Source organism: Neodiprion pinetum, chromosome 7 (genome assembly GCF_021155775.2).
Source record: "Neodiprion pinetum isolate iyNeoPine1 chromosome 7, iyNeoPine1.2, whole genome shotgun sequence".
Taxonomy (NCBI): domain Eukaryota; kingdom Metazoa; phylum Arthropoda; class Insecta; order Hymenoptera; family Diprionidae; genus Neodiprion; species Neodiprion pinetum.
Window position 1 is genome coordinate 1,317,685 of NC_060238.1, and position 27,316 is coordinate 1,345,000.

The 27,316-nt window shown below is 36.6% G+C and overlaps 1 protein-coding gene across 5 annotated transcripts in view; it reads left to right on the top strand.

Annotated features, from left to right (window-relative positions):
- Positions 1-27,316, top strand: part of Snap25 (Synaptosomal-associated protein 25kDa) — a 44,417-nt gene that overhangs the window by 3,677 nt on the left and 13,424 nt on the right. The window contains exons 4-6 of one of the 5 annotated variants that reach the window (XM_046636402.2): positions 4,006-4,323; positions 15,373-15,414; positions 21,840-21,888. In XM_046636402.2, the coding sequence (XP_046492358.1) occupies positions 4,216-4,323; positions 15,373-15,414; positions 21,840-21,888 (199 nt within the window). In that variant the 5' untranslated portion in view covers positions 4,006-4,215. Of the gene's footprint in view, positions 1-4,005; positions 4,324-12,165; positions 13,317-15,372; positions 15,415-21,839; positions 21,889-27,186; positions 27,236-27,316 lie in introns of those variants that run through there. The other 4 variants (XM_069137779.1, XM_069137781.1, XM_069137780.1 and 1 more) reach the window with 4 other exon arrangements.

Consider the following 27,316-nt stretch of genomic DNA (forward strand, 5'->3'; position numbering starts at 1 on the left):
GCCGCTTTATCTCCTGTGTCTATATATACATATATATGTATAATATATATAATATATCCATGCGTTTGTCATATCTGTGAAAAATTTGAAAACGCAAAAGAATGCGAGGTAAATGACGTGACGTCATTCGTCTTGTAGTTGATCTATAGACGGTTGTATTTCTCGCCTTTGAATAGAGACTGGGACAGAAGATTTTATGAGGTTGAAGTTAGTGACGTTACTTTAACGATGCATGTTCAGCAAAAACCGTTACTCGGACCCTTTAGGATTTTCTGAAATTCAGGCTAGTAAATAATAACAAAAAGAAAACATGTTGATATTTTGAAAAGTGAACTCCTTAAAAGTCGTTCTACAATTGTACGATAACGATTTTTTCCACGACGTTCCGTTACGTTAACGTTACTAACTTCAGTTTTCTGAAATTTTATGTTCAGACACTGTAACTGTGTCGTGTTAAATGAAGTTCGATGAATGTCGTCGTAAGAATTTTTTTCCAATCTTCTTTCGTAAGTTGAAGAAAAATCGCCTACCAATGCAAAGAAAAACCGAATTGAAACGGTAACGAAACGAGCCTGCACTCTGTACAAGATTTAATATAAGTACTCTTGACGATAAAATCACCACCCTTATTCCGCTTGAACTCCGTGTATAACACGAGTTTCGAGCCAATTTCCTCGGTTCATTCTTTCCTGAGCATCGTGGTCGTTTTTCTCGTTCCTGCTACTCTGAGTGTTTCTCTTATGTTCATTTCCCCGCGCTGCTCCTGTAACTCTTACCCGTCCTCTTCCAAACACAACCAACCGTCCCTCTTTCCTCTTGGTAGTTATGAATTTTTAACACGATTTCTTCACTTTCTTCCGTAGATATTTTTCTCTTCCTTTTCTCTCATACGAGAGTGATTCGTACGATTTCGAAAATTGCTCCCCGCGTTATTGTTGTTGTAATCTTACGTGGAAAATTAATTTTTCATGCATGAACATTATTCGTTAAATTGTTTGAAATTTATGGATTTCTTTTTATTCATTGAAATTCTTGCTAATGTATTTCTTTAAAAATTATTGAAAATCTTGGCTCCGTTTGCAAATTTTTGTACAGACGAGGATAGATTATCGGTTTTATTTGAGATTTCTACCGGTGTTCCGAATCACCTTTAATTCACTCACACCGCGTTTGTATTTATACATATACCGAATTCGGAATCAGAATCCCTCGTAATTAACCAATTAACGTACAATTCAGCGTTCGTAAATGCATTATGCATGTATTCGCGTAATTGCGCAAGGAGTTCTCGAGTTCAATTCGTAGCCAATTGTGCGATTGATTGACTGATCGACCGATCGATATCGCTTGTATTTCGTGTCTGTAGTATTAATTTACAATCCGTTCTATTCATATTATACCGCGGTCAAAGTGGTTGCTCCGTCAAAGCACGGATACTATAAATATAAATGATCATCGCATTAGCATGAATTGTCATACACCGTTTGTGTATATAATACACTCCGGTATATATGGGTATAGGTACAAAACGCTTTACCTACCGGCATTCTGTTCCGGGTTATGCGAATGCGTAATCCTTGAATCATTCTTCAAGCTTGTTTATCATCCTTTAATTTCATTCATCGAATGAAACAGTTGTTTTTTTTATTTTCCTCTTGTACAGAATGAGAATATTACATTTGCCATTCTGAATAATCATATTCTCACTCATCTCATTTGAAAAGACTACAATCACTAATGATAAAAACCGCACAGTGTTTAAATAAAATTCACGGTATTTGTGTAATATTTATGTATGACTTGATAACGTTATTTCTATCGTTAAAAATACGTCCATTTCAATTTTTTTTATCAAAAAATTCAGTCTACTTTTCAGTGCAAATTCGAGAATAACGGATCAAAATGTTCAATCAAATCAAAACTACAAACGTAACGATTCGCACGATTAAATACATTATTCATTAATAGTGCTGATCGTGGTAGTTATAAGTCTGATTATTCCTTACTTTTAAACAAAGGCGCATTGTCTTGGTTAATAATTGAAATTCACGCAGTTGTATGCATTTGAAAAAGGGTGAAACAAAATAATGACTTTTCCTAATTTTCAATTGTACATATAACCGAAGCGTTTGAAATACTACGAAAAATCTATGTGACAAAATTGAATGACAATTATCGAGTTTTATCAACTTAAACGAATACCTGTATATAAAAGTTCCTATAAAATATTGATAAATCGCTGAAAAGCAATAATAACCTGTGGTAGTACCCAATACATTATCATCGAATCTCGAATAATTCGTCTCGATGAAAAATAGGCATGTATATCAAAACCTTGATCTCGCTTTCCTTCCTCCCTTTCTCGCCCTTGCCCTTGATCTCGTTCAACCTTCCGACCCTCCACCCCCTCCTCTTCGGGCTGCCTGCCTGCGCTTTGAACAGCTACATACATATTATATACACACTACAGTTCATGACTCGCCGTCATAATAATTTAGGGGTAGCTGTATATAAATAACTAAACTGTAATGTAATTACGAGGGTATTATAATATATGCACACGGGTTGGGTGTAATCGTGAGGACCTGGGCCAACGGCGGTTCGCCACGCGATCGCAGCAACTGAACCTTTGTCGATTCCTCCCCTTGTTCCGCCGATTATATTCCTCCATTCGTCTTATTCTTCTCTTCTCCGTTCACCTCCACCATGGGAATCACGACCCTGAATGTAGGTAAAGCCCCGCGGCTCGGTTACTACTCTTGACCTCGAAACCCTTCGTGCCATCATTCGCATGCAACCTTCGCTCTGGATCTAGATGTTTCAATTATAGGGAAATTCACAACCAGAGAGAGAGAGATTAATAATAACTCATATTTCTGATATCATTTTTCACAAGACGTCAGTTTATAATAACGATTGTTTTGCAAAATTCTACCATTTCAAATCAACAGTAATTTTGATGTAACTTTTTTTTCAAATTATTCACAATTCGCGTTATGTTTTACTCGTCGTTTTTATTCGTTTTTTTCTGCGATTTATTTATTTATTTATTTTCATTTTCTTTTAATACAATTTCATAGAGAATTCACGCATCGAGTGTGATATTACTCATTTATTTATTCCCTTTGAGTATTATTCGTGTATTGCATTTTGCAAATATATCTGTGTGTATACACATTGTCGTTCTTACGTGTTATGTATTCGTTTACGTGTAACTATAAACTGCGATTCTTGTGGTATTGATCTAGCGGTCCCGGGGCATGAAGAGAGAGCAACCCGCCTCCCCTGGCGACCTCTGTCTCTCCCTGTCTCTCTCTCTCCCTCTCCCCCCTCTTGTTTTCCCACCCCCAGAATTACACCTCGTGTGTTTGTTAATGCAGGTATAGCGTAATTAGCCATTTTTGCATATTTTATTCAAAGTCACACTCTCTGCGTGTACATAATATATCGTTGTTATCTTTTTTTCGTCTCAACTGTCTCTCGACTTCTCTTGTACGTACATGTATATTTTCACGTATATGCGGTACGTGATTTTGTATTATATATATATATATATATATGTGTGTGTGTGTGACGCAATATTGCTCAGGATTGTAACCCAGAGTCAATAGAACTATGTACAAGAGAGATAAAATTAGAAACTCAAAAACAAATTAGAAAAAAAATACGCATTGATCGATTAGGACTCGTGAATGTCGTTTCGTGCTTCTGCAGCAGCTTTGCACATGTATAACTAATCTATACGTATATATATATATACATCGTCACACATGCGCCATACTGACTGACTGACCCACTTCTTCTTTGCCGCGGTTATTCCGATTTTCACGGTGTGGTTGGACAGCGTGGAAAAGCTTATCAGACAGAGTGCTCGTTATAATTATTTTTTATTTCCGATACACATAAATATATATATATATATATATATAAGAAAGTAATTAAAATAATATCACAGTAACGCGAAAGGCATGAAATCATGTGATTTTTTTATTCTCTCTGTTGCAGCTGTATTATTGTCTTGAACAATTTGACCGAGGGTCGTTAATTCTGTGATATCAATCGCGGATCGTTTGATTATCCAAACGCCGGAGTAGAAGAAACGTAGGAGAGGAAAAACACATCCTGCGAGTACCGGAAGGTGGATAAAACTTGGGGAGCAATTAACGTCCCCCCAAAAATTGATTAACGAAGAAATCAAAAAAAAAAAAACCGAAGATGCCTACATCAACGACAGCAGCCACCGCTGCAGGAGCTGAGGGTGGCGGTCCTCCGCGTACTGAACTTCAGGAGCTCCAGTTGAAGGCGGGTCAGACGACTGATGAGGTGAGTCGAGACGAATGGAAAATTTTACATGATATTTGGAATATTGAAAAGTCGTTGCAAAAATTACTCGATGAAATCGTCAGATTATTATTGGCAAACTTTGAAGAACGTCGGAAAATTTTATAGCGCGTGTTGGAATAAAATTGCTGGGAAAACTGCGAGAAAATTGATCAAACTCTGTGGGTAATAATTGAAATGTTTGAGAAGATTGCAATGTTGTTGACAATATTTCTTGAAAAATAGGTACTGTCGTCGGTAAGTCGGTATTATCGTCGGTAAGTGTAACGGTATTACCGACGGAAGGTATGGCGCAAGTGAATTCTCGTTGTTACCAACTTTGCATTGAATTCGTTATTATTATTATTATTATTATTATTATTATTATTATTATTATTATTATTATTATTTTCACAAGCTGATTGTAATTTAACCATCGATTTCGAATGTGCGACGCGATAAAATTTTCACATTTTTTCTCAATCGTGTCGAACTTCTGTGCGATCTCCAAAGTCGATTCCAGTTATAATGTGCGGAGAGTGAAAAAAAAAAGTTCAACTTGACTAACATTAGCATATTTTGTAAATACGCAAGGTACCATGAGATATATTCATTTTAATCTGGATATTCATATTTTGTTACGAAAAAAAGTTGAAATGCACATGTTTCATTGACATGTAGTACAGAAATGCTGAAAATTCAGCGCAATATTTTTATTGTTGTTCGTATTTTTTGCCAAAGCATTGAACGGAAAACTCATTTGTCCCGTGTCGATGATTCTCTTCGTTACACTCGACTCCATACCGTTGCAAAGAACGCGAATAAAAACTCAAAAAAGTGTATGTTTTATTTGTAGGAATGAAAAAAAAAAAAAAATTTTACAGAGGTATTTATTCATTTCGTTATACGTAAAGTGGAAAAGATGATTTGATATTTCTTCCACAAGCGCGGCGGAGGCTGATTCCATGGTTAGGTAGGTGAGGTCTGACTTGTGAAATTTCATCCTTGGATTTCAATATTCAGGTCACGATTTAATGTAGGTACCCTGCGTCACTGCATCCCTACTAACACTCTCGTCGTTGCTATTATCTGGCATCGACAAACGGAATAAGAGAAAAATCATTACGGGCATGTCAGAGAGATGGACAAATGGTACTTTCCTTCATATCACATCACATCGACTCTCAATATGTCCCCGTTTTATAGCACATCCCATTGTAGTCGTAATTGTCCCATCCCTCTTTCCGTTTCTACTCCACTCTTTTTTCGTTGTACGGTCATCGTTGATAAAAAGGCTGAAACGAAGAAGAGAAAACCTGAAATATCGTAGACAGAAAAAAGTGCCAACTCGCGTGCAGACTCGTGGCGTCTCTCAAACCCTACAAAGTAACAGCGTCGTGAGTTCGTTTCGGATACAGAGTGAACATTATATTTGGACGAGCCGCCACTCGCTCGGCTCCGCCTCGCTTCCTCCATTAGGGACCTAAACTTGGTTATTCCAATTTTTGACAGTCATCGAGGTTTCATTCATTAGGTCTAGCGGTGAAGTAAGGTCGTCACGAAGGTTATGCTACGAGAGCAGAATTAAGCTGCAGAGGGGGTAGGAGGAGGAGGAAGAGGGCAAGAGGGAGTAGTCGAGGTACTTACGGAGTCTGTAATCCTCCTCCAATCCTCGAGTTTCACAGTGTCAGTCGGAAGTGCCGACCCACTCAGACACTTGACGCTGTTATTCATCAAGCCCACCTTTTTTCCTTTCATTAAATTTTCCAATCCCCGCACACCCTCAATCTCGACGATCACATCCCAGCTGTTCTCATTTACCCGCCGTGATATTCTCCTCTCTTATTTCATTTCTTGGTTAGATTCACGGTTCGGAACAAGGCTCGCGTGTCTTAAATGATGCGCAGTGATATTTATTACAAAGAAGCTCGAAAGGCGGATTCCACGTAACGAGAGAGTTTCCGAGTCAGTACAGCTGGCTGTCGTTTGTCAAGGGTGAATTTTCGGTAAAAATGAGAGCAGTGAAGGTTTAGCTAGGTCGTTTAAAACGTTCGGGTTAACCACTCGTCAAGTCGCAAAAAAGCTGAACCTCCGCGAGATGTATCTTCTCTCTGCCAGCTACTCTCGGTGCAAAAAAGAACCTTTTACCTAAACCACTCGAAAACTTACGATTTGTCAAATTCAAGTCGCTGTTTAAATTCGGGTCCCGATATCTTCGCTGTTTTGTTGTCAAAAAGTATCTCGAAGCGAGTTCAAGAGCGTCTATTCAATACAATTCTATACATAGTAGACTCGCAGTTTCCAGATCTCAAGAAGTCTCCGGTGTCGCTTAAATTGCCATCATCATTACCTTCATCGTTGTTATCACGATCATGATCCCGTGTTATCGACTGTCCGTATACGTTCCCACCGTCGAGTGTAAACGACCACCGCGATATCTTTATCGGGTCTTTATCGCACCTTGTGGTGTATTGCTTTATCGTTCGTGTCGTCGTCGTCGTCATTCGGCTACTCGAACCCCTTGCCTTTCCCCCCTCACATGGAAAATATCGGTATACAAAGTACACGCATATTATACACGAACATGACTTTGCGTGTATTTTACGCTTGCGTCGTCACGTCGTCACGTCGTCAGCGCCGTTCGACGCAACCAGCGACCATCCCTTCAATTTAGATGATCCCGCGTGGGTTGCATCAATTACTTGGATACCGTCTCCTACCACTATCGCTGTTGCATCATCCATCCTTTACTCTGTATAAACCTACCCGACATACGCACGTAGGTTTAATGCCCATTCTCCTCTTACGTCAGCCGACACTTGAACTAACACGCGTCAAAACCCTGCCTAAGCGTCATTGGTTTCCTTTGCTCTAGCTGCTAACATACCTCGGATACCGTAATTCTTCTTTCTTTCAGCTTCTCTGTGTTTCTGGAAATTATTTATTATCGAGAGACACGCACTCGTTGGGGTATATTAAAATTGTAATTAGGAATTAGAACCTCTCCTCTTTTACGCAAGTTCGAACGGCAGCTGCAAGAATGTAACGATTTATGACGATGAGAATTGCCAGCTCCCCAAGCTTTTCGTTGTAATTTCACCAAATTTCAATTTCCACTTGACCTCGTTAAGTGTCGCTTTTAACCATCTGGTTTCGTTATTCCCAGTGATAGAGTTTCCCCAGCGTTGTGGAAAACGAAGAATCGCGTGGAAGGTATTGTGGGGTTTACGAGGGGACAAAGATGACCTTAGAATCTCGTTACCGTTTTGTTTTTTATTTTTATTTTTTTTACCACACTCCGATATCGAAGAGTAATCAAACTTCCATCATCGACAGCTGCTTTTTCTGGTTCCAACTCGGTTCTCCCCTATCTATACGAAATCAAATACATACGAAACCCCCGGAGACACACCTGGAGAACGAACGACCGCCGGGCGAGAACCGAAACCCCATCACATATTTACTTCTCGGTTCTTTCATCCATTATTGTTATTGCTATCTCTCTTTTTCTTCATACGCCTTTCGATTGACAAACAACAACAACAACAACAACGAAATATAACCAACGACCCAGAGTGAAACCCGAATTAAACCGTAACGACATTCAACGGTATAATACATTGCTCGAGGATCAGGGTCCATAAAATAATAATACGAGTAGTCCCTTGTCTCCTCTTTTAACATCGCACCCCAGTGATCCTACGAGTTTACGAAACCACAGAGATAACATATACTCAAATGTTCCAAGCGGTTTGACCAAATCCTTTGGCTTTCCTTTCCATCCTCTGCTTTTCTCCTCCTCTATTGTTTTTCTTCATTTCTCTTTCATTCTCTTTCCGTACTCGAGAACCTCCTATCGCCCACTCTGGGACGACTGGTTTCAGTTCGTGTTGTCTCACCTGTTCCAAAATTGTACGAACGCACGTTTCATCAACTTCGCGTTAACGCTGATACTGTTTGTGCACGAGCACCTACGCAACAACGAGCCATGATTGATGAATATTCGACAACCTAGATAGCCGCCAGCTACCTAGTCCAACGACTCCCTTGGTCATTCCTCGAGCTTGGTAGTAGGCAGGCGGTAAAGCGCCCTGCTGTGGCGATATGAGTTTGTTTGATTGGATCGCGTGCAGGCAGGGTAACCGAGTAATGAAAAGGCACGCGATCCGGTTCGCACATGCTTTACGCTAACCCCCAACAATGGTCAATAAAATAGCCTTTCTAACCCTCTCGAACCGTCGTTGGACTTGAAAGAGAGAATTTTCCGCATTTTTATACGATACTTTTTTAAATTGGTACTGTTTTCGTCTCGACGGATGCCGTTTGAGATTTTTCCCGTCTCGGCTTTGCCGCCGTTAACCTTCAATTCCATTTGCAGCGATAGCCTCACTAGTTTCGTTGGATCGAGTATCAACTTAGTGTATCGAATGTAGATCGTAATTACACCGTTGTATAAGTTTTTCTGATACTCGCGAGTCACTCAGGTTTCTCTCTCTCTCTCTCTGAATTACTCGCCTCGTGCATATTCTGATGTATAATTATTATTTTTTTTTTTTTATCACTACGGAAAAAAACAACATCGAACGAACGAACTCTGCGGTCGTCTGTGGCTGTTTTTTTTTCGGTCTTTTTCACAAAACCGAGAGTCGAGGGTTGTTAAAGGAGGCTTGAAAGGCTTAAGGATATTTTCCGTACGCAAATATATACTACGGGTTGGGACACTTTCTAGGGGTAGGGGGAAGGTTAAATTCGAGCGATTTTGACCCTCCCGGGCAAATAACAGAGACACGCCTCACCCTCCGCCCCTCTTCCTACTACCATTTTGAGAAACCCCCAGGTGAAATACACACAGGACGATCTCAGGCTTTTATTCTTTATCCCTTCGTTTTACAACGTGGAGGGAGAAAAATCCATTTCGGACCCGTCCTATTCTTTGACCATTTTCCACCTAAAAACTTGTGCCTGAAAATCTGTCCAAGCAATTGATTGAATAAAAGAGCTGTAGAAAGACGCACTGAGAGGTGTATTTACTATTTACCCTCTACTTAGCTTAGATTCAATGTTACGAAAGAAAATTTTCTCGCTTTAAGATATGTCAAAAACATGAGATCAATGTGAAGCGAAATACAAAACTTGGTGGCACACAATTTACCGTTCTTTTCCCTCGGGGCTGACACCGATGCTTCTGCCGCTCCGAATTCTGTCTCCATGCGATTTGTACATGATATAGTTTTGTACGTATGTATACCTACGTCTGCCCATGTATAGTATATACGTTGTACGTTGTATGTACTACTCTGGTTCAGCGCCAGAATGCGGGGTTCGAAAAGGTTATAGGTACGTATGTTATATATACGAACGACTCCAGTAGGTATTCTCGACGTCTGCTAATGTCATGGGGTTACCGTGTCATTTGACGACGGGGTGTAGAGATCGGTCGCTGGGTGTGAGAAAATTTATCTCTCTCATTCCTCTGGCGTGAGAGAAACGCGCTTTTTTTATTCCATACATTTTACACCGTACTTCCACTGTCCGATTTCCGCTAATTTTTACCTTCCTCGGTAGCATGGAAAAACCTATCGTGTGAAGAATCAATAGATAATTAGGAAGTGTGGGGTAGAAAGAAAACCCTCAAGGTTCTAACAAAAGTATAATGGTGGCGGTAACCCCCATAGACTTAACGAGAGAAGTATCGTTCATTGTGTACCGTTTCGTTAGTTTTCCTTCAGAGTTAAATTATAGCTGAGGATGCTTCGGGGGGTTGGTTGGGCGTGGGGGGGAGAACGTGACTGCAATACCTTTCCACTGTTTTTTGGGGGGGGGGGGGGGGGGGGGGAGTAGTTGGATTATTGGCCCCTTTGGGTCAGGTGAAAGGTCAAAGGGTCAGAGAGGTCTTGACGATGCCAGTCCGCCGGTGTCTCTCTAAAGTAATTAACGGAATCGGAAACTCGAAAGAAAAAATACTGTACTGCTTCATCTGCATGTTCTGTTGTATAGTATCATTCTATCGATCGATCCAATATCTCTTTCTATACGTATATAATAACAGACAGAGGTGCGCGGAGAAATGCTCGATAAGTATTTTCCACCTCCGTGAACGGGATTAATATGTATGAATTGTGGAGGAATAATAGTTAGTCCGAAGGGAAGTCTGACAATTCAGCAGAAAAGAAATTTTCGATCCTCTCTCGTTTCCTCTGATTGTTAGCAATCCTTGGTAGTATGACTATCAGAGTTTTTCTTAACCACGTCAACTCTTCTACAGTAATATATACTCTACCGTGGAGGTAAACTGATAGAATCTAACTACTTCCTACTTTCTTGTTCTTTATCTTCCCGCATTGTCAGCAGCATTGAATGACCGTGAAAAGTTTCCAAGATGATGATAGTCAATTGAAGTTTGTTCGAAGAGTAGAAGTTTGTTACAATCTTCCGAGGAAGTAATTTCGTCTTAGCACTCCTTTCTCTCTCTCTCTCTCTCTCTCTCTCTCTCTCTCTCTCTCTCTCTCTCTCTCTCTCTCTCTCTCTCTCTCTCTCTCTCTCTCTCTCTCTCTCTCTCTCTCTCTCTCTCTCTCTCTCTCTCTCTCTCTCTCTCGCTCTCTCCGTCTCTCTTGTTCAGCTATTCTTCACCGGTTCTTATTCTTCGGCATCCATCTCCATTATTTTCTGCTGGCTGACACGTGTACGTGGATTTGTCCTACAAAAGGTTATGCGGGAGTTCGTCAACCACCGGTGACGTCGCGTTTCACCGATATAGAGAGAAGCCGTAGGTTACGTCAGGAGGTTTCTATTTACGGGAGTGCGGGAAGGAACGAACGTAGGCAGGGAGGAAGGCTTGTCATTCAATGGGGTGGAAATAGCCTGCGGTGTGTACCCATCCACTATGCTGTTCGCGAAATATACACACTTGACTCGAGAATCGATTTCATCGTGTGCTTCTTTTCGTAACCCCCACTCGAACACACTGTTCGCACAATTCTCCTCAAACCCGACTTGTTCGTTGCGTGCCAATTAACTTTTTTCTCCCCACGAGTTTTACTCCAGTTGTTGCCACGACACGACGACACCTTCGCTTTCTCCAAACTCTCCGACAATCTACGAACTAACTTTGTCTTGAACCAGCTTAAGAGTTCGGTTATGCTTCTCGTGTCCAGAAGAACATGAACAAAAAGAGAAGGGTAAAAGTTGGAGGAAACGTTCGTGTCGGCGGGTGGAGCTTTACTCACAATCAGAAGCTATTGCACAGGGAAACGAAATACTAGAAAACTCGTGACTCTAGAATCAGTAAGCGTAAATGTTCCCTCGACGTCGTTGTGGAAAATTTTCATCCCCTCGACTCGGTTCCTTTCTATTCGGTATAAGACACGCGTCATGGGCGTGTCTCTTATACCACTCGATGTTTGGATGCCAGTTCCGTATTTGCTAGATCGTAAATTATCATCGCTTCAATAGCGTATCTTCTTGCCAATTGCAAGCAGACGACTCGGATAAAATCGAGGAAGATCCAACGTGCTGGATTCCGCTGATCGTTTGGAGAAGAAGGCTTTTTTATTTTCCGAGTTTATTTTATCCTCGTCATGAAATTCAAGGCGCGCAGTAATTAACAACGCAGTTGTTATGCGCAATGGCGGAATAACACTGGAAAGAATCACCACCACCACCCCACGGTTGACTCGTTACCACGGGCAACCCGCTGTTGCGCGCCAAACAACGTCACTCTTCACTCCTTCGCCTTTTATACCGAGACTCGCCGAAGCCGCCCGAATCCTCGACTCTTGTCTCTGGGATACTAGGCGGTGAACGGACTCGCGGCACCTTCATTCATCCATTGATAGTTACCCCGACATCAAGTCGTCACCTTCCTCCGTAGAGGTACCTGTAGCTGTAACCATCCGGGAGAAGCCAAAAGGCAAACGGGCACGGTATGGAACAGTAGTGAGAGAAACGTTGCACCGAGTACACGGTACTTTTAACTCGAAACTTGTTGATTCGTTCGATATTTAGTTTACGGATGGAACGGCGGAAGTGATCGTGGGTTGTTCAGGGATCCTCGTGCAAGAGGATACAGGATTACGATTTATAGACACTCTTAGAAGGTTTTCATTTTGTGGACATTTAGACGGAGAAGCGGAAGGTCCTAAAGAGTGCGGAGCAAAGAGAGAGAGAGAGAGAGAGAGAGAGAGAGAGAGACGTCATGGAGTGGGTTTAATCGCGATGGTCGATATATCTGATATTGATTTTCGCATTCGATGAACCGAAGCTCAGTGGAGATACCGAGAATCCTATATTCCACAACTGTGCGGACCACTTTCAACTCCAACGACAGAGTTATTATCACGTGACGCGATCATTGCGGTGATGATGAATCCAAGAATCTAGGTGAGAAGCTGGCTGAGCGTCGAGGAGGAGGAGGAGGAGGAGGTCTGATAATTATGCAGTCCTTCGCGCCGGCTTGTCAATCGGATTCGCACCATCAGCTGGATAAGCCCTGATGAGTTCACGACACACCGATACCTCGAGTCGCCTACGAAAGACACAGTCGACAACTGACGTTACGCAATTATGCCCGTCGTCATTTTGGTCCGATGGATCAGCGCTGTACGGTCATTGTTGGAAGAAGGAGAAATCGTGACTGTTGAGCAAGTCGATGAGAGATACGTTGATCGATAGTGTAGGCGGAGAAAAGCGAACTGACGTATAACGAAGATAACCAGGAAGAAGAAAATAGACTCGAAGACCATAGTCATTCATCGATATGAGGATCAAATGGTCTTCCACACCAGACTAAGAAGACGACGATGACGAAGTACAGTGTCAGTTGGTGACGTGCGACTTTTGAACTCTACCTACCCAGTACTTTTGAATTCCGAATCTATACTCGTACAACACCGTAGAACACCGTCGTCATCATGAAGGAGGGAATAAACACCGAAAAAGTCGTGACGGTGGACCGTGGCGGGGGTCTTTCTCATCTCCTTCAAGTAAAGCCTTTAGAGGTACGTCAAAAGTAACCGGGAAATTTCCACTCGCCACTACCAAGAACTACAAACCAATGCGCTTGCAATTCGAAACCTCGGGGTGAATTGCTTTATGCAAAGGCGTCTTACGCGTCGCAGTTTTTTCTATTCAATTTTCCTTCGTTCTCTCCGCTCGACGTGCTTTCTTTATACGGTGAAGCCGCCATTTCACGATCCAATGAATGTTAGATGCCTCCGCCCAGTCGTACCAGCAGTAGGCTGGTTGGCTGTCCGGGTGCATGTGGCTTCTATATTCCAGCGAATGTCTCGCCCACGGGAACCCCATTCCATATATCCCCTTCCATTTTTCATCCTTTTTCCTTTCTTGTCTATGGTCAGCGCGCTATAGTCGCCGTCACTTTCCTCCCCGAGTCCCTCTGTGCTGAAGCTGGAGTGAGGAAGAGAAACTCCGGGTTTTAAAGTGCCTACGTGAGACTGCTTCCCGACTACTCTTCTTTTTATTTCTCTTATCATCCCACGTATCCTCCTTCCACAATTCCCCCGGACCATTTTCTTCCCTCCCTTGTCTCAGCTCTCCTAATCTTTTCAATCCACCTTTATTCAACATTTTCTTCAGCCGCGTGCAGGGTATATTATGAAACGAGAATTTCGAAGAGATTGAACTTGGTAACGTTATCGTAACGAAACATTGGCGAAAAAATTTCACCATTTTCTCAATGTTACAATGATTTTGAAAAAAGAAAGATTCTGAAGTATGAGTGTGTTTTATTTTATTCCCGTTTACTGAATTTCAAACAATTCCAAAATCCCGAGACAACTGTTTTTCATCACCATGAACCGTTACGATAACGTTACTAGCTTCGATACGATGAATTTCGAGAGTAATCTTAACCTAACCCAAAGTTAGGTATCAGTTTTCCCAGATCGATACCTTTCCGAAAAATTCCGTCCATATAACGGGAATATTTGAAATTCTTTTTACATATTCTGAAATTTTCATTCCTCATTCGTTCCTTCCTCCCGCACTTACACCAACGACGGAAAATATTCCGCAGCTTACTCGCCAAACGAGTCAATTAATTTTCATACTTTCTGCAAGTTACTTACATTGTTGAGGAGTAGGCTTTCCTTTTCCCGATACCTCGATGCTCTCCTCTCGTACATTCATACATATACAATATACATACATACATATGTATGTACAATGTAACGGGCACGATGCCTGGGGGTATAAAAAGCTCTCCTCTCCTCTCCGTTTCCCGGCGACCTTTTACTCCTGAAGGATATATACATACTACACGCCCACGTTTTCCAATTTCTCCTTAAATCCTCTCTCCGCGTCGGCCATATTTATTCGTATCAGGCGTATTATGAGTAGGTATACCCACCCTTTACACGTTGTATTATCCCTACTTCTCACCTGTCGTATTTTTATTATTAATGCAAGCCTGGAAGTTTCAGTCTATGATGACGATCCGGTCGAGTTTATTATACGCAACCGACGATATCTCTGGATGTTTTTTTCCTCACTTTCATTCCAAGTTTCAGGTTGGATCGTACTTTGGATGTTTTTCAACACCGTATGATCGCGAAACCTATTCAGTAATTCAACATTTATCTCTCTCCAAGAGTTTTTTGTTTCTTTCTATTTTTATTACGCGTACAAAATTTATAAAATTCGTGTCGTTTCCTTCTCGCATTATTTTTACTACAAAGTTTCAATTTGTATATGTTAAAATTTTTTTTTCTCGAATTTTTCCTTTTATCATTACTATCCTTGCATATATAATATTCATGTATAGTAATACAATAGAAAAATTGATAAGTCGAGTTCCGTTTTTTCGTCTCTTTTCGTCGCGTGTTTCAGGCGATTACGATAAAAGTCGTTATTGTATCAGGTATACATGTGAGGGTCATTCCTTCACATGCCAGATCGACCTTTATCATTAATATTGTTTCTTATACGTATTGCTGCTGTGGAAAGAAAATCTGAAAAGAACAATGCAAAAAACATAAATGTAAAGCAACGTGTAAAGTTGCATGATTAAAATTGTTTTCTCATTTCTCTTTACAGTCACTGGAGAGTACGCGACGTATGCTGGCGCTATGCGAAGAGGTAAGTGTGTCTCTTTCTTTATTCCATTCTTTCTCTCTTCCGTCTTATTCTAATTCTATAATCAATTCTAATCCCATGTAATACTAATTCTATTCTACGATTGAAATTTTCTCACGGGCAATATAAGCCAATATGTCACACAAGCACTGTATAACATAGAATTATAATATAATTATATGTAACTTGTTACCATCGTCCCCTTGCGATGATTAATTTTCATTCAAATGTCATCCATCACTACAGGTGAGATTATCAAAGAAAAGGATAAAAAAAAAAAAAAAAATAGTCTTTAATAACCGAAACCAACCGAACTACATATTACAGTAATCTCGAAATAATAATAATAACAATCACAATGACGATAAGAATAACTTTTTTTTTTAAATTTGATGGGTGTACGTACATGTGTATGTATTTAATTATTTTCGTACAGACGATCATTGTTATTCTTGTTGTTATTGCGTGAAAATTAAGAGTTATTGCCAGGGGACGGATGTGCCTGACGATGATAACAATGACTCGAGTGTTGACAAGTTATATATTTAAAAAAAGAAAAAAAGAAAAAAAAAACGATAAAACAAAATTATTCAAACGGTTAAAATTTAAAGTGGGAAAATAAAAGTGCGAAAAATCATTACTATACGTAGGAAATTGATGTACGGTGTGTCGCGTCGTGATAAATGGAAAAATTATTTTTCCACTGAATAATATTAAACAATAATATTATATTACATTATATATTATGTGTTTATGTTAAGTGTTTGTGTATAAATTAGTCATTTGGAACGTGAGTCTTCTAGGTCGTCTTCTACTGCCTGCGCACTCTTCCTCGTATATATTATACATATATATTGCGTGTATACATATACGCACACACGCACACACACATAAATATCTGCTATTGATACACGTGTGTGCATACACGTGTGTGTATATACATATATGTGTGTGTGTGCGTACGTATACCACTGTCGTCTACTTCTTCTTCTACAAAACCATAACTACTATTGCTGCTACTACTAACAACTACTGTTACTACTTCTACTACTTCTACTAAAAAGCTGATGCACTATTATTATTATTACTACTACTACTACTACTACCGCTAATACTATTACGTAAATTGTTATGGCACACGTTACGTAATAATCCTCGTCCAAATGTATATATATATATATATTTTTATTTTATATTTTTTTCTTCCACCCCTTTTCATGGAACTGCTAATTTACGACAGCGGAGTTTTGCATTATGTGCGTCCCCCCTGTCGAATTTCACTGCATATACAAGTATGCAGATGATGAGACGCGATTGGATGCGATGATTATTATTATACCTATCTTATATATTATAATTAGACGTGGATTGCGAACAATAACTATATAATAATATCTATATATGTATATATAATATAAAAAATCCACTTCGTCACCCTTTTCGTCATTTTCCGCCCTCGTTCGAAATATTATTATTTTTTTTTTTTTCACTCTTTTTTTCTGTTTTCCACGCGTAACAGATTAAAATTTTGATTTCTTTCGTTTTTGTTTCTCATATTTGACGTCGATGATATATGTATCTATAGGTATGACAATATCATATTTCTTGACGCACGGTTGTAACTTTATAATTTATCCTTTTTTCCAAAATCGATCGCGTGAGTCAACTTGAGATAAACGAAATATCGTTTTTTTTTTTTTTTTCTTTATCTCGGAAACCGTTACGTGACGGAGCAAAAAATGTGGAACTGTTAAAATCCGGTGATATTTTACGGCATGATATTATACACTCGATGGTTATCCAACTCGTTCTTGGTTGTTTTTTTTTTTCTCTCTCTTTCTTATCCATCTTCTTAAATTTTATCCATTTATTTTCTTCTTTCTTCGCATCACAAACGCGATAGAAGTCAAACATGTAACGAAACATTACTCGATTCGCCATCCGCGGAGGATTCGGTTTGCCTTCAACACGACGAATTAAAATTTTGGAAATAAAATGAAACCGCAAATGAGAAAAAAAAAAAAAAAGTAAAAGAAGAATCCAGCATACGAAAAAAAAAAACCAGTATAATAATACCATTCACCTAAACATATTATACTTATTATATATATATCATATTATAGTTTTGAATATAAAAAGAAAAAAGAAAATCCCGCCCCTTTCCCCTCTCTTTCCCAGTCGTAATCTCGAAACTGTCTATATATCTATGTATCCATCTATCTGTCTATGTGTTTGAATGTTATGCGTTGTATCACGTGTGTGTATATACATATACATATACATGCATATATTTGTATAAACATATTTTATACATTCGCATGCGTATATATGTAATAACAATGACTGTTTTCTTTTTTCCCCCATAAACATTTCTTACGCATTGCATATTCATTTACAAAATGTATATGTATGTATATATATACACGCATGCACGTACATAAACACACCCAAATATATATATATACAGACGGTGGTGCAAATTGTAACGAGATAAACAACAAAACAATAATAATGCTATGGGGCTGATGCTGATGCTGATGGTGATGACATGCTGCTGAGATGTTAGTGGCTGAACTGTCGCATCTCTCTCTCTCTCTCTCTCTCTATCTCTCTTTCTCTCTCTTTCTCCCCCCCACCCCTCTCCTCACGAACCTTCTCGTTTATACATATAGTACAATATACCACATGTGTACACCCGATAGAAACACCCTTCGTCGCTGTTAATATTATAAAATAAAAGAAAAGAAAAAAAGAAAAGAAAAGAAAAGAAAAGAAAATAATCAAGGTAAAGAGAAAACAAAAAAAAAAAAAACAGGAATGGATAAAGATGAAAACCAGTGCTGTTTATCATCATCTTTAACATTATCAATTGTTACACAACTTCGAGACCATTATATAATAATAGGTATATATAAAATATTGACACATAGATATATGCATATATATATATATACACACATACAGTATAGTATATTATAATGTGATTTATCGGTATTGTTTACAGGTGTTTGGAATATATGAATATTACTGTATACTGTATACCCCCCCCCCCTTTTTTTTTTTTAATCGTCAAAACTGTATTTTCCTACAATTTTCGTCTTTGTGCATAAATATTCATTATCTTTTCCAATATACGTGTACATATTTTTTCTTCTAAATGAGAAAAAAAAAAAAAAAAAAAACTAGCACAAGGTTAGAACCGAAAGATAAAATCATTAATTGCCGTCGTTTCTTTAATGAAATAATCGCGTATATAATATACATATACATATATGCATGTACGTATGAATACCTATATATATATATATACCTGTAATCGTATCGTTACACTCTTCTTGTAAAATATTTAACGGTCATCGTAATTATCATTATCATTACCATTATTATTATCACATGCAACGCCATGCTCGTGTCACACGCTGCACCAACGTGTTGCTACTAAGTGTCCGTGTATTAATAATACAAAATGTCTTGTGTGTTTTAATTTCTTTTTTTTTTTTTTTTTTTTCTCTTTGGGGTTTACCAATTTTTTTCGTTTCCACTCTCGTACGTATAATTCTATAGATTTCGTTTGCGTTGCGTTGCAGGTGACTGTGAATAAATTAATCAAAGATCAAAAGAGTGTGAAACTTTTCTTTTCTTTTCTATTTTTTTTTTTTTTTTCCTACCATCATCTCAAATTCAAAATCTATAATTAAAATACTGATAAAAGTTATTTCTAAATAATGAAACGAATAAAATTGAAGAAAGGTTATAATCGAACGAAAATGAAAATAGGAAAGGAAATCTACAATATCGTAATATATTATCTATTTATTTATCATACTTATATGCTGTTATAATTATATATATTATATTAATTATACTGGGTGACGTCATTTGTGTTATACATATACAGACACATACATGTACATCATGCATTACATAATGCATTTATAACAATAATGGATATTACACGATTCGAAGCGTTGTGCACAATGGTTTTTTTTTATTTTTTCATCTTCTTTTTCTTCGGAGGAAAGCAAAAATACGAAAAAAACAGTTTCAAAAAATGTCCACCATTTACCACATATAAATACGAAAGTTATTATTATTATATACAACCGTGATATTGTGAAAAGAAGCGAACGTTAGTAAAACAAAACAAGAAAACACACATCAATCGGTACAAATTTTTAAACATCATTCGATAAAATATTACATACCGTACATATCATGCCTACAGTACGTAAATAATTTCATTTTTCATAAATAACACGAAGAACACGATATTTTATAAATAATATTCACAATTGATACGTTGTACATGTATTATTATTATACTTAACAATGTCGGTACCTTCTTCGTAAACGACGCGACGAATCGTCTTGTATGGGTTGAAATTTTTTTTTTAATAATCCGATCTAAAATGAAGAAAGAAAAAAAAAAATGAAACGAACACAGCGTGATAAATGTATGAATATAAAAATGTGAAGCGAAAAATTGAGGAATCCTTTAATCTTTAATTATTGTGTAAGAAAAAATGCGTCGCTCTCGTCGACGAAGGGGGCCCGTAATTATAATATTATTATTATCATCATCGTTATTGTTTATTATTATTGTTTGTTATTATTATTGTTATTGTTATCGTTATCGTTATTATTATAATTATTATTCTCGTCGGGTTCTTAACGCTGCTGTGCTGGCTGACATATTATGGGGCTCTCGGTGTTTGTCATGCCATGTGTTTGCGTATGTTTGTGTCTGTCTGTGTCGTGCTACTAACCCTCACCTATATATCGTATGCATATAATACAATCTTACGTACGATACGTAATATGTGTATGAAATACATACGTACAGGTGTGTGCAAACATCGTCGTGCGTATAAATTAATATTTCATCCAATTTCAAATTTATATACACGAGGTTAACACATTTGCACACACGCATAGTTACGTATCGTACATAGACACATCATAGATGTATAATGCATACGTATCTGTATACGAACACATATTATACTTGTGTGTAACCACTATACTATATACTATACTACTATATACTATAAACTATATACTATACTTTAATATCCACTCTTATATATATATATATATAATATATAGGTATACATATATCATCGCACATACCTGTTTAACTATAATACTGTTTCGAATCATATACCCACCCGTATCATCGATTAACGAACAGGAAAACAGAAATAGAATTTCTGTGGGGTTTTTTTTTTCCCCCGTCTTTGTCCACAGGATACATTTTCATTCTGTTTATCATTATTGTTATTGTTGTTGTTATTATGAGGATATACAGTGATCGTTCATATACGCGACACATTACTTCTATATTAATTTATACAATAACACATTTGAAATGGATACGAAATTTTATCAATTTTTTTTTTTTTTTTTTTTTTTTTGTACGTCTTGAACATCTTGTATTTCACAAGATGTGTCACGTAGATAAATTATCCATTTTAATTTTGACTATCTTTTGGACTGATCGGTGTTGTTGTACTTTCGAGAAAGAAGGAAAAAAAATCTTGGAACTTGGATTTTGTTTTCTATCGCAAAAAAAGTTGGCCGTAAGACGAAGGCGTAGTGAACGTTACCGTATATATTATCAAAATTTTTCATTACCGTTTCCAGTTTCATTCTCTTGTGTAATCTTGTTTTTCAAATCGGGAACATTTTGCGCGACGTTATACCGTATACAGGGTTGATGGCCAACGGTCGAACGATCCAACGCGCATGCGTTAAAATTCTAGAGTAAAAGCAGTTGTTTCGTCAGGTTGACCAACCGTCGCAAGTTCAGATCTCAGACGTCGCCGCTATGCAAGTGACCACAAAAACGTTGGTAGTCCTGAAAAGACGGTCTTTTTTTTTTTTTATCTAGAATTTTGGCGCACGCGCGTTCGGCCATTCGACCGTTAGCTACTCGCTCTGTATACGCGCGTAAACATAAAACAAGCCAAACGAGGACAGCTGAGAACCGAGTGAAAATTTACCATGAATAACAATAACAATAACAATAATAATTTCAAACAATCACACACGTACTTCGTAACAATAATCACGTCATATCAGTTGTTGTATACATAAAATTGAATGATACATCATTATACCCCCGTATATAACCAAGGTATATACATATATACATATACCGTATATATCATATATACCATATATACCATATATCTCCCCCTCTCTCTTTCTCTCTCTCTCTCTCTCTCTCTCTCTCTCTCTCTCTCTTTCGCATATATACTAATATACCTAAACTACTACTACTACTACTACTACTACTACTACTACTATATAATACCTATATAACGAATGATGATATACTTACTCTATAAAAATGATACTCTTCTCTCTATATAACACTATGGTGGTGGTTGTGTGTGTTTGTGCTGCCTCTATCCTAACGCGAGTAGAGCAAGGAGGCCGGCATCCGTACTCTGGTCGCCCTGGACGACCAGGGAGGTGAGTCAACCGCTATAACACCAAAAACAATCTTTTCAAACCTCATCCTCGTCCTTATTCTGCTTTTCTTTTTTATATCCTCATTTTTTCCCCCACCTTTCTCCTTCTTCTTCTTCTCCTCCTCTTGTATTTGTCACTTTTATTCGACGTTTATCATTTTTGACCAACGAAATGACGGGAAAAAAATGTCGACGAGTGGACATGCTTGATTACTATTCTTTTCTTTTTTTTTCTCTTACTTAGTTTTCAAATTGCACAATTTGTTTGTTTTTTTTTCTTGTTTTCTCTGTTATTTTTTTTCTTTACCTTTTACCTTCCATCATTCGAAATCGAATTTGATTTTCATTTTGTTCGGTCATCATTTCTCAGTCAATTTATGCTCAGTTTTAATACCTAACTGTCTTCGCAGTTTTTTAAAAATTTTCGTCAAAGTGATTCATAAAAATGTAACAAAAATGATGACGAAAATGTTTTTCTTTTCTGTTCTACTTCTTATTTTTCTTCAACTCATTATTTCGCCTACTTTCTTTTTTCCCTGCCTTCTAATTATTTTTTGCCACTGCTTGTATAATTAATCATATTCGTCGTAAAAAAAAAAAAAAAAAAAAAAAAAAAACACCGCTATTTCACCGATCGATGTGCGCGTTTGATTTTTGTAATCAATTCGTTGAATAAAAAAGAAAAAAACAATCGTCGTATGTTCCTCTTTTTTTCAAACTGATGAAAACGGAGGATCGGTAATGAATAAAATTGTCACTTGATATTTCTTAAAACGTGAGAAAAATTAACACAAGTCAACGGAGAAAGGAAGAAAAATTCCAACAACGGATTCATTATAAAAATTGTTTATTCTACGTATGAATTCACTGTGCGTGTGCGAATTTTATGCGTGCGCGTGTGTATGTGTACATACAATATACATATATCTATATACATATAATATACATATATCTATATACATGTAATACATATACATGCATTATATGTTGAAAATGTTACCAATTTAATATATTTTCTTGTTTTGCTTTCGCCGCTTTTTCATTGATCTATTTTACGTTGATTATTATTAATTTTCATAGTATCCTTTTTTTTTCTCAAACTAAAAAGTTGTTTTTTTGTTTTTTTTTGTTTCTCCTTGGACTCTTTCGTCATTGTCAAGTTGAAAATTTTGTCGCGAATGTGTGGAATGCGGAATAATTGTTACATACGACATACGTTGAGTGTTATCACAACATTTCCCACTCCCTGCAACAATATATAAATATCACACATATATATATATATATATATATATAACACCTTTTATACTTGCAGCGTACACCCCTATATACCCCATGGATAAATAACGCACATTTACATACGCCCATATAATATTATCGTATCTACCCTGTAATGTTATAACGAGTCTTTTTTTTTCTCTCTCACTTCATTCAAATCAACTTTCAACTTATAATCAGATTATCTTTTTTACTCTTTCCTCTTTCGCGCTCTATTCTTCGAAAACACATATCATATTACGTTCTATATTATTAAACGGTAGATTTTTATTTTCCGATTTTTCGTTCGTCTTTCATATTGTTTTATATATATATATATATATATGTAAGTATATATATATGTACGCTGCAACAAATTTTTGTTATAGCTCGAGAATATTGTAAGAGAAAAAAAAACAAAAAATTTCGATATCTGTGTTTGAAAAATAACACAATCCCCTGCACATATATATATATATATATATATATATATATAAATATATACAAGTTGACCTACACCAAAACCCGTAAATTTTTATGTATACGTACAACTTTTGATTAAATACGATGATATAACTAATAATGCTATATAATCTAAGCAATATATCGTGAAAGCAACAAAAAATACAAATTAAAAATAATTAACAAACTTATTATAAATACGAGACTTGGTTTAAAAATGATTAATACACTCGTTTAACGTCTCTGTACATATATACATATACATGTACACAAAAAAAGAAAAAAAAAAAAAAAAACACAACTGTGTATATACATACAGAATATACCATACAGATACTATATTATACTGAAACTAACGCGCAGGTTCAAAACAAATTTTTCAAAATGCAAGAAAAACTGCGAAGGCAAAATTGCATTCAAATTTTTTTTTCCAATACAAATTACACACACGTGCCGGCGGTGTGCATGTATATATATATTGTATATATAGCGCATTCTCCGATAATTGTCGCACTCGCTTCGAATGAGGAAAGTTGGCACAACTCGCAGCAGGAAAATAGCAAGAAAAAAATAAGAGAGAAACGCGTCGAGTATAATTTTTGGAGAATGCGCTTTTATTTGTTTATTACTTTTTTTGTTAATTTATTCTTCTTTTTTTTCTTTTTAATTTTTTTATATTGAAAATTAGGTCGTAGTCTATAGGTAGGGTAAAATAAGGTAAGACGAATCGCGTGTGCTTTTAACGTATATCTATATTTTTATAAAACAAATAATTAGTAGAGTCGTGTCATCAACGTTTTTTAGTTTCTACAATGTTTTCCTTTTCTCGTCTCTTTCTTTCAGTGAAATAATATTTTCGTTTTAATAAAATATTGTTGCTGGCTTATTGGTTGGTTGGTTCGTTGGTAAGGTGTGTTTATGGTTATGGCAGTTGGTTATTAATACTTATATACACACTCGATTATTATTACGTACTTGTATAATATTTTCACACGCATACGTAAAATTTTTTCATCAATTTTCATTCTCATCCTTCAAATTGGACACAAGAATTTTTATTGTTTTTCCCTTTCTCATTCGGTTCAATTAATCGATTGACCAAACGAGTTTTTCTTCGTCGTGAATTCTTCTCGTAGTTTATCTTTCACATTCTTCGACGGACATACAAAAAGAAACGAAAAAATGTACATGCATTTTTTTTTTTTTTTCACTTTATTTTTCTCCTCTACTTCTTGATTGAGAAATAATTACGCACCGTTCTTTTCTCGAGTATCTATGGATAATTCATCCACGATAAAATTAGCGGTTTTTTTTCGGTTTTTCTCGGGGAGTTTGTTTTTCCTTTTTTTTCTTTTTTCAAGATAACGAAAAACTTCGTAAAGTTTGAGAAAAAAACTAGAAATATAGAGAATACAAAATATATATATACATACTGTCGTAGACTGTGTAGACACGCTTGCTGGGCTGCAGTGTTGAGTGTGTATATATATTATATACATAAACATTGAAGGAAAAAAAAAAAATCAAAAACAAGGTAAAAACGTAATTTAAAAATAAACGACACGCATATCTATATATTATACACATCACTGATTAACGGGCAGAAAAAAGCGACAAAAAATACGATTTTTTTTTCCATTAACTCCCATCACCAACACCCAGAAAAAGAAATATTAAAAAAAAAAAAGAAAAAATTGCTATATATATCTACCCATACCCACTACTTTCAGATATACTACTACTACGCTATTATGATATTCAGAATACTATATACTCGCACAAATATAATACAGTATATTTCATTTGTCCTGTTATATTGATTAACAGCTAAGACAAAAAGGAAAAAAAAAAACAAAGTGAAAAAATAAGTAAAATGTAATATAATATCGTCATGATCGTGATTGAAAATCATATGATCATTAATATTATATTATATTCTAAATATTATTCCTTTAAATAATCGTCTACTTTACATTATATACATTATTATATATATATATACTTCGTAGCCTCACCAAAGCTTTTAGCTGTGTCGCTTCCAGTCTTCGTATTATATTACACGCACACATTGATACATATGTGTGAGGGATATTCGATGTCCATTCGGTGATGCCGTTTGATTAAAATCCTGCAGACTATTTCGAATTTTGATTGATTTTTTTTTCTTTTACTTTCGTTTTTTTTTTTTCCAAATGTTGATCCTCGACTTTACTTTTCCTTGTATTTTTACTCTCACGCCTATGATGTAGTTTGACAAAAAAAAAAAAAGAAGATAATGATAACAATTGGTAGACAAGAAAAAATTTTAATTAATCAACGAATAACGATGAATAATAATCTTGTCTGGTGTTTCGCATTACCAAATTCAGTGATTCGGAGAAATTTTTAATAAAGAAATTCCAGTGGTTGGAAAATATTTACGAGACCATATTTAAAAGAATTGAGAAAATAATTTAATAAAAAAATAACGAGTAATCAAATTCGTAAATAAAATTCGATAGGATCAGGATTGAAACGTAGCTCGAATTTTCATCGGATGCTCCACGTATATGTATACGTTTATCTATATATATATATTACTCTAGTGTAATACTGTACCGTACTGTAATTGTACCGTTAATAGCAGTAGTTTGTCTGTTTGTAAATCCATATCTTTCCCTATTAATCATATTATTATTATTATTAATATTAATAACCCACGAATTATTATATTTAATTATCATTATTTTCATTATTTAGTATTTCGATTCATTTAATTCTACACGTTATCACTGAATATTTATTTTGTTAGTATTTTTATTTCTAATGTTCGCAAAATATTATATTTAGCGACGAATGTGAATTCGTTAGTAATTTTTTTTTTTTTTTCTCAATCGATTGTAAAACCCAGTTTGTATTTTGACGTATTTCATTTACTTTTTCTGTTTATTTTATCTTCAGTATATCAGATTGATAATTTTTTTTTTTTCTGTTATTTCTTCAAAATATCATTTACGTTCAATATAATAATCGTTGAATTATTCATTTGTTATTATAGAAAAAATGAATTGCACAATCGATTGAGAAGATTGACAAGTATAATTATAATTGATAATCTTGGTGGTCCTCTTGTGTGTTCACATGCCCTATATTATGTGTATATACATTTTTATGCATATACACATGTATATGTACGTACCATGAGTTTCTGTATACGCGGAACGGTTCGTGCGCCTGACGCACTGAGAATGGCAACCGGATTTACAATCCATCATGTTCAGGTCGAGCACCGCATAGCGTTGGCTGTGGCGAGACACGGTCGATAATTGGTGTTTGGGATACGGTGCTCAACCTGAATACGGCGGACTGTAAATCCGGTTGCCTTTTTCAGTGCGTCAGGCGCACAGATTGTTCCGCGTGCATAGAAACTCATGGTATATATGTATATGTATATATATATATACTTTGAGATATCTCTCTCTCTCTCTCTCTCTCTCTCTTTGTATATATATACATATACATATATTCGTTGTTACTGTTGGTTTGTTTTTTTCTTCACTTTTTTCTCGTTTTTTTTTTTGGGGGATCGTGGCTTCGATAGAGCGAAGATGTTGGCGCAAACACTCTGATGATGTTGGACCACCAAGGCGGTAAGCTACATCCACATTGAACCCTCGTGTTTGTCATTAAACATAATACGCGGGTGCTGGTGTGCATGTGGCTGAATTGAC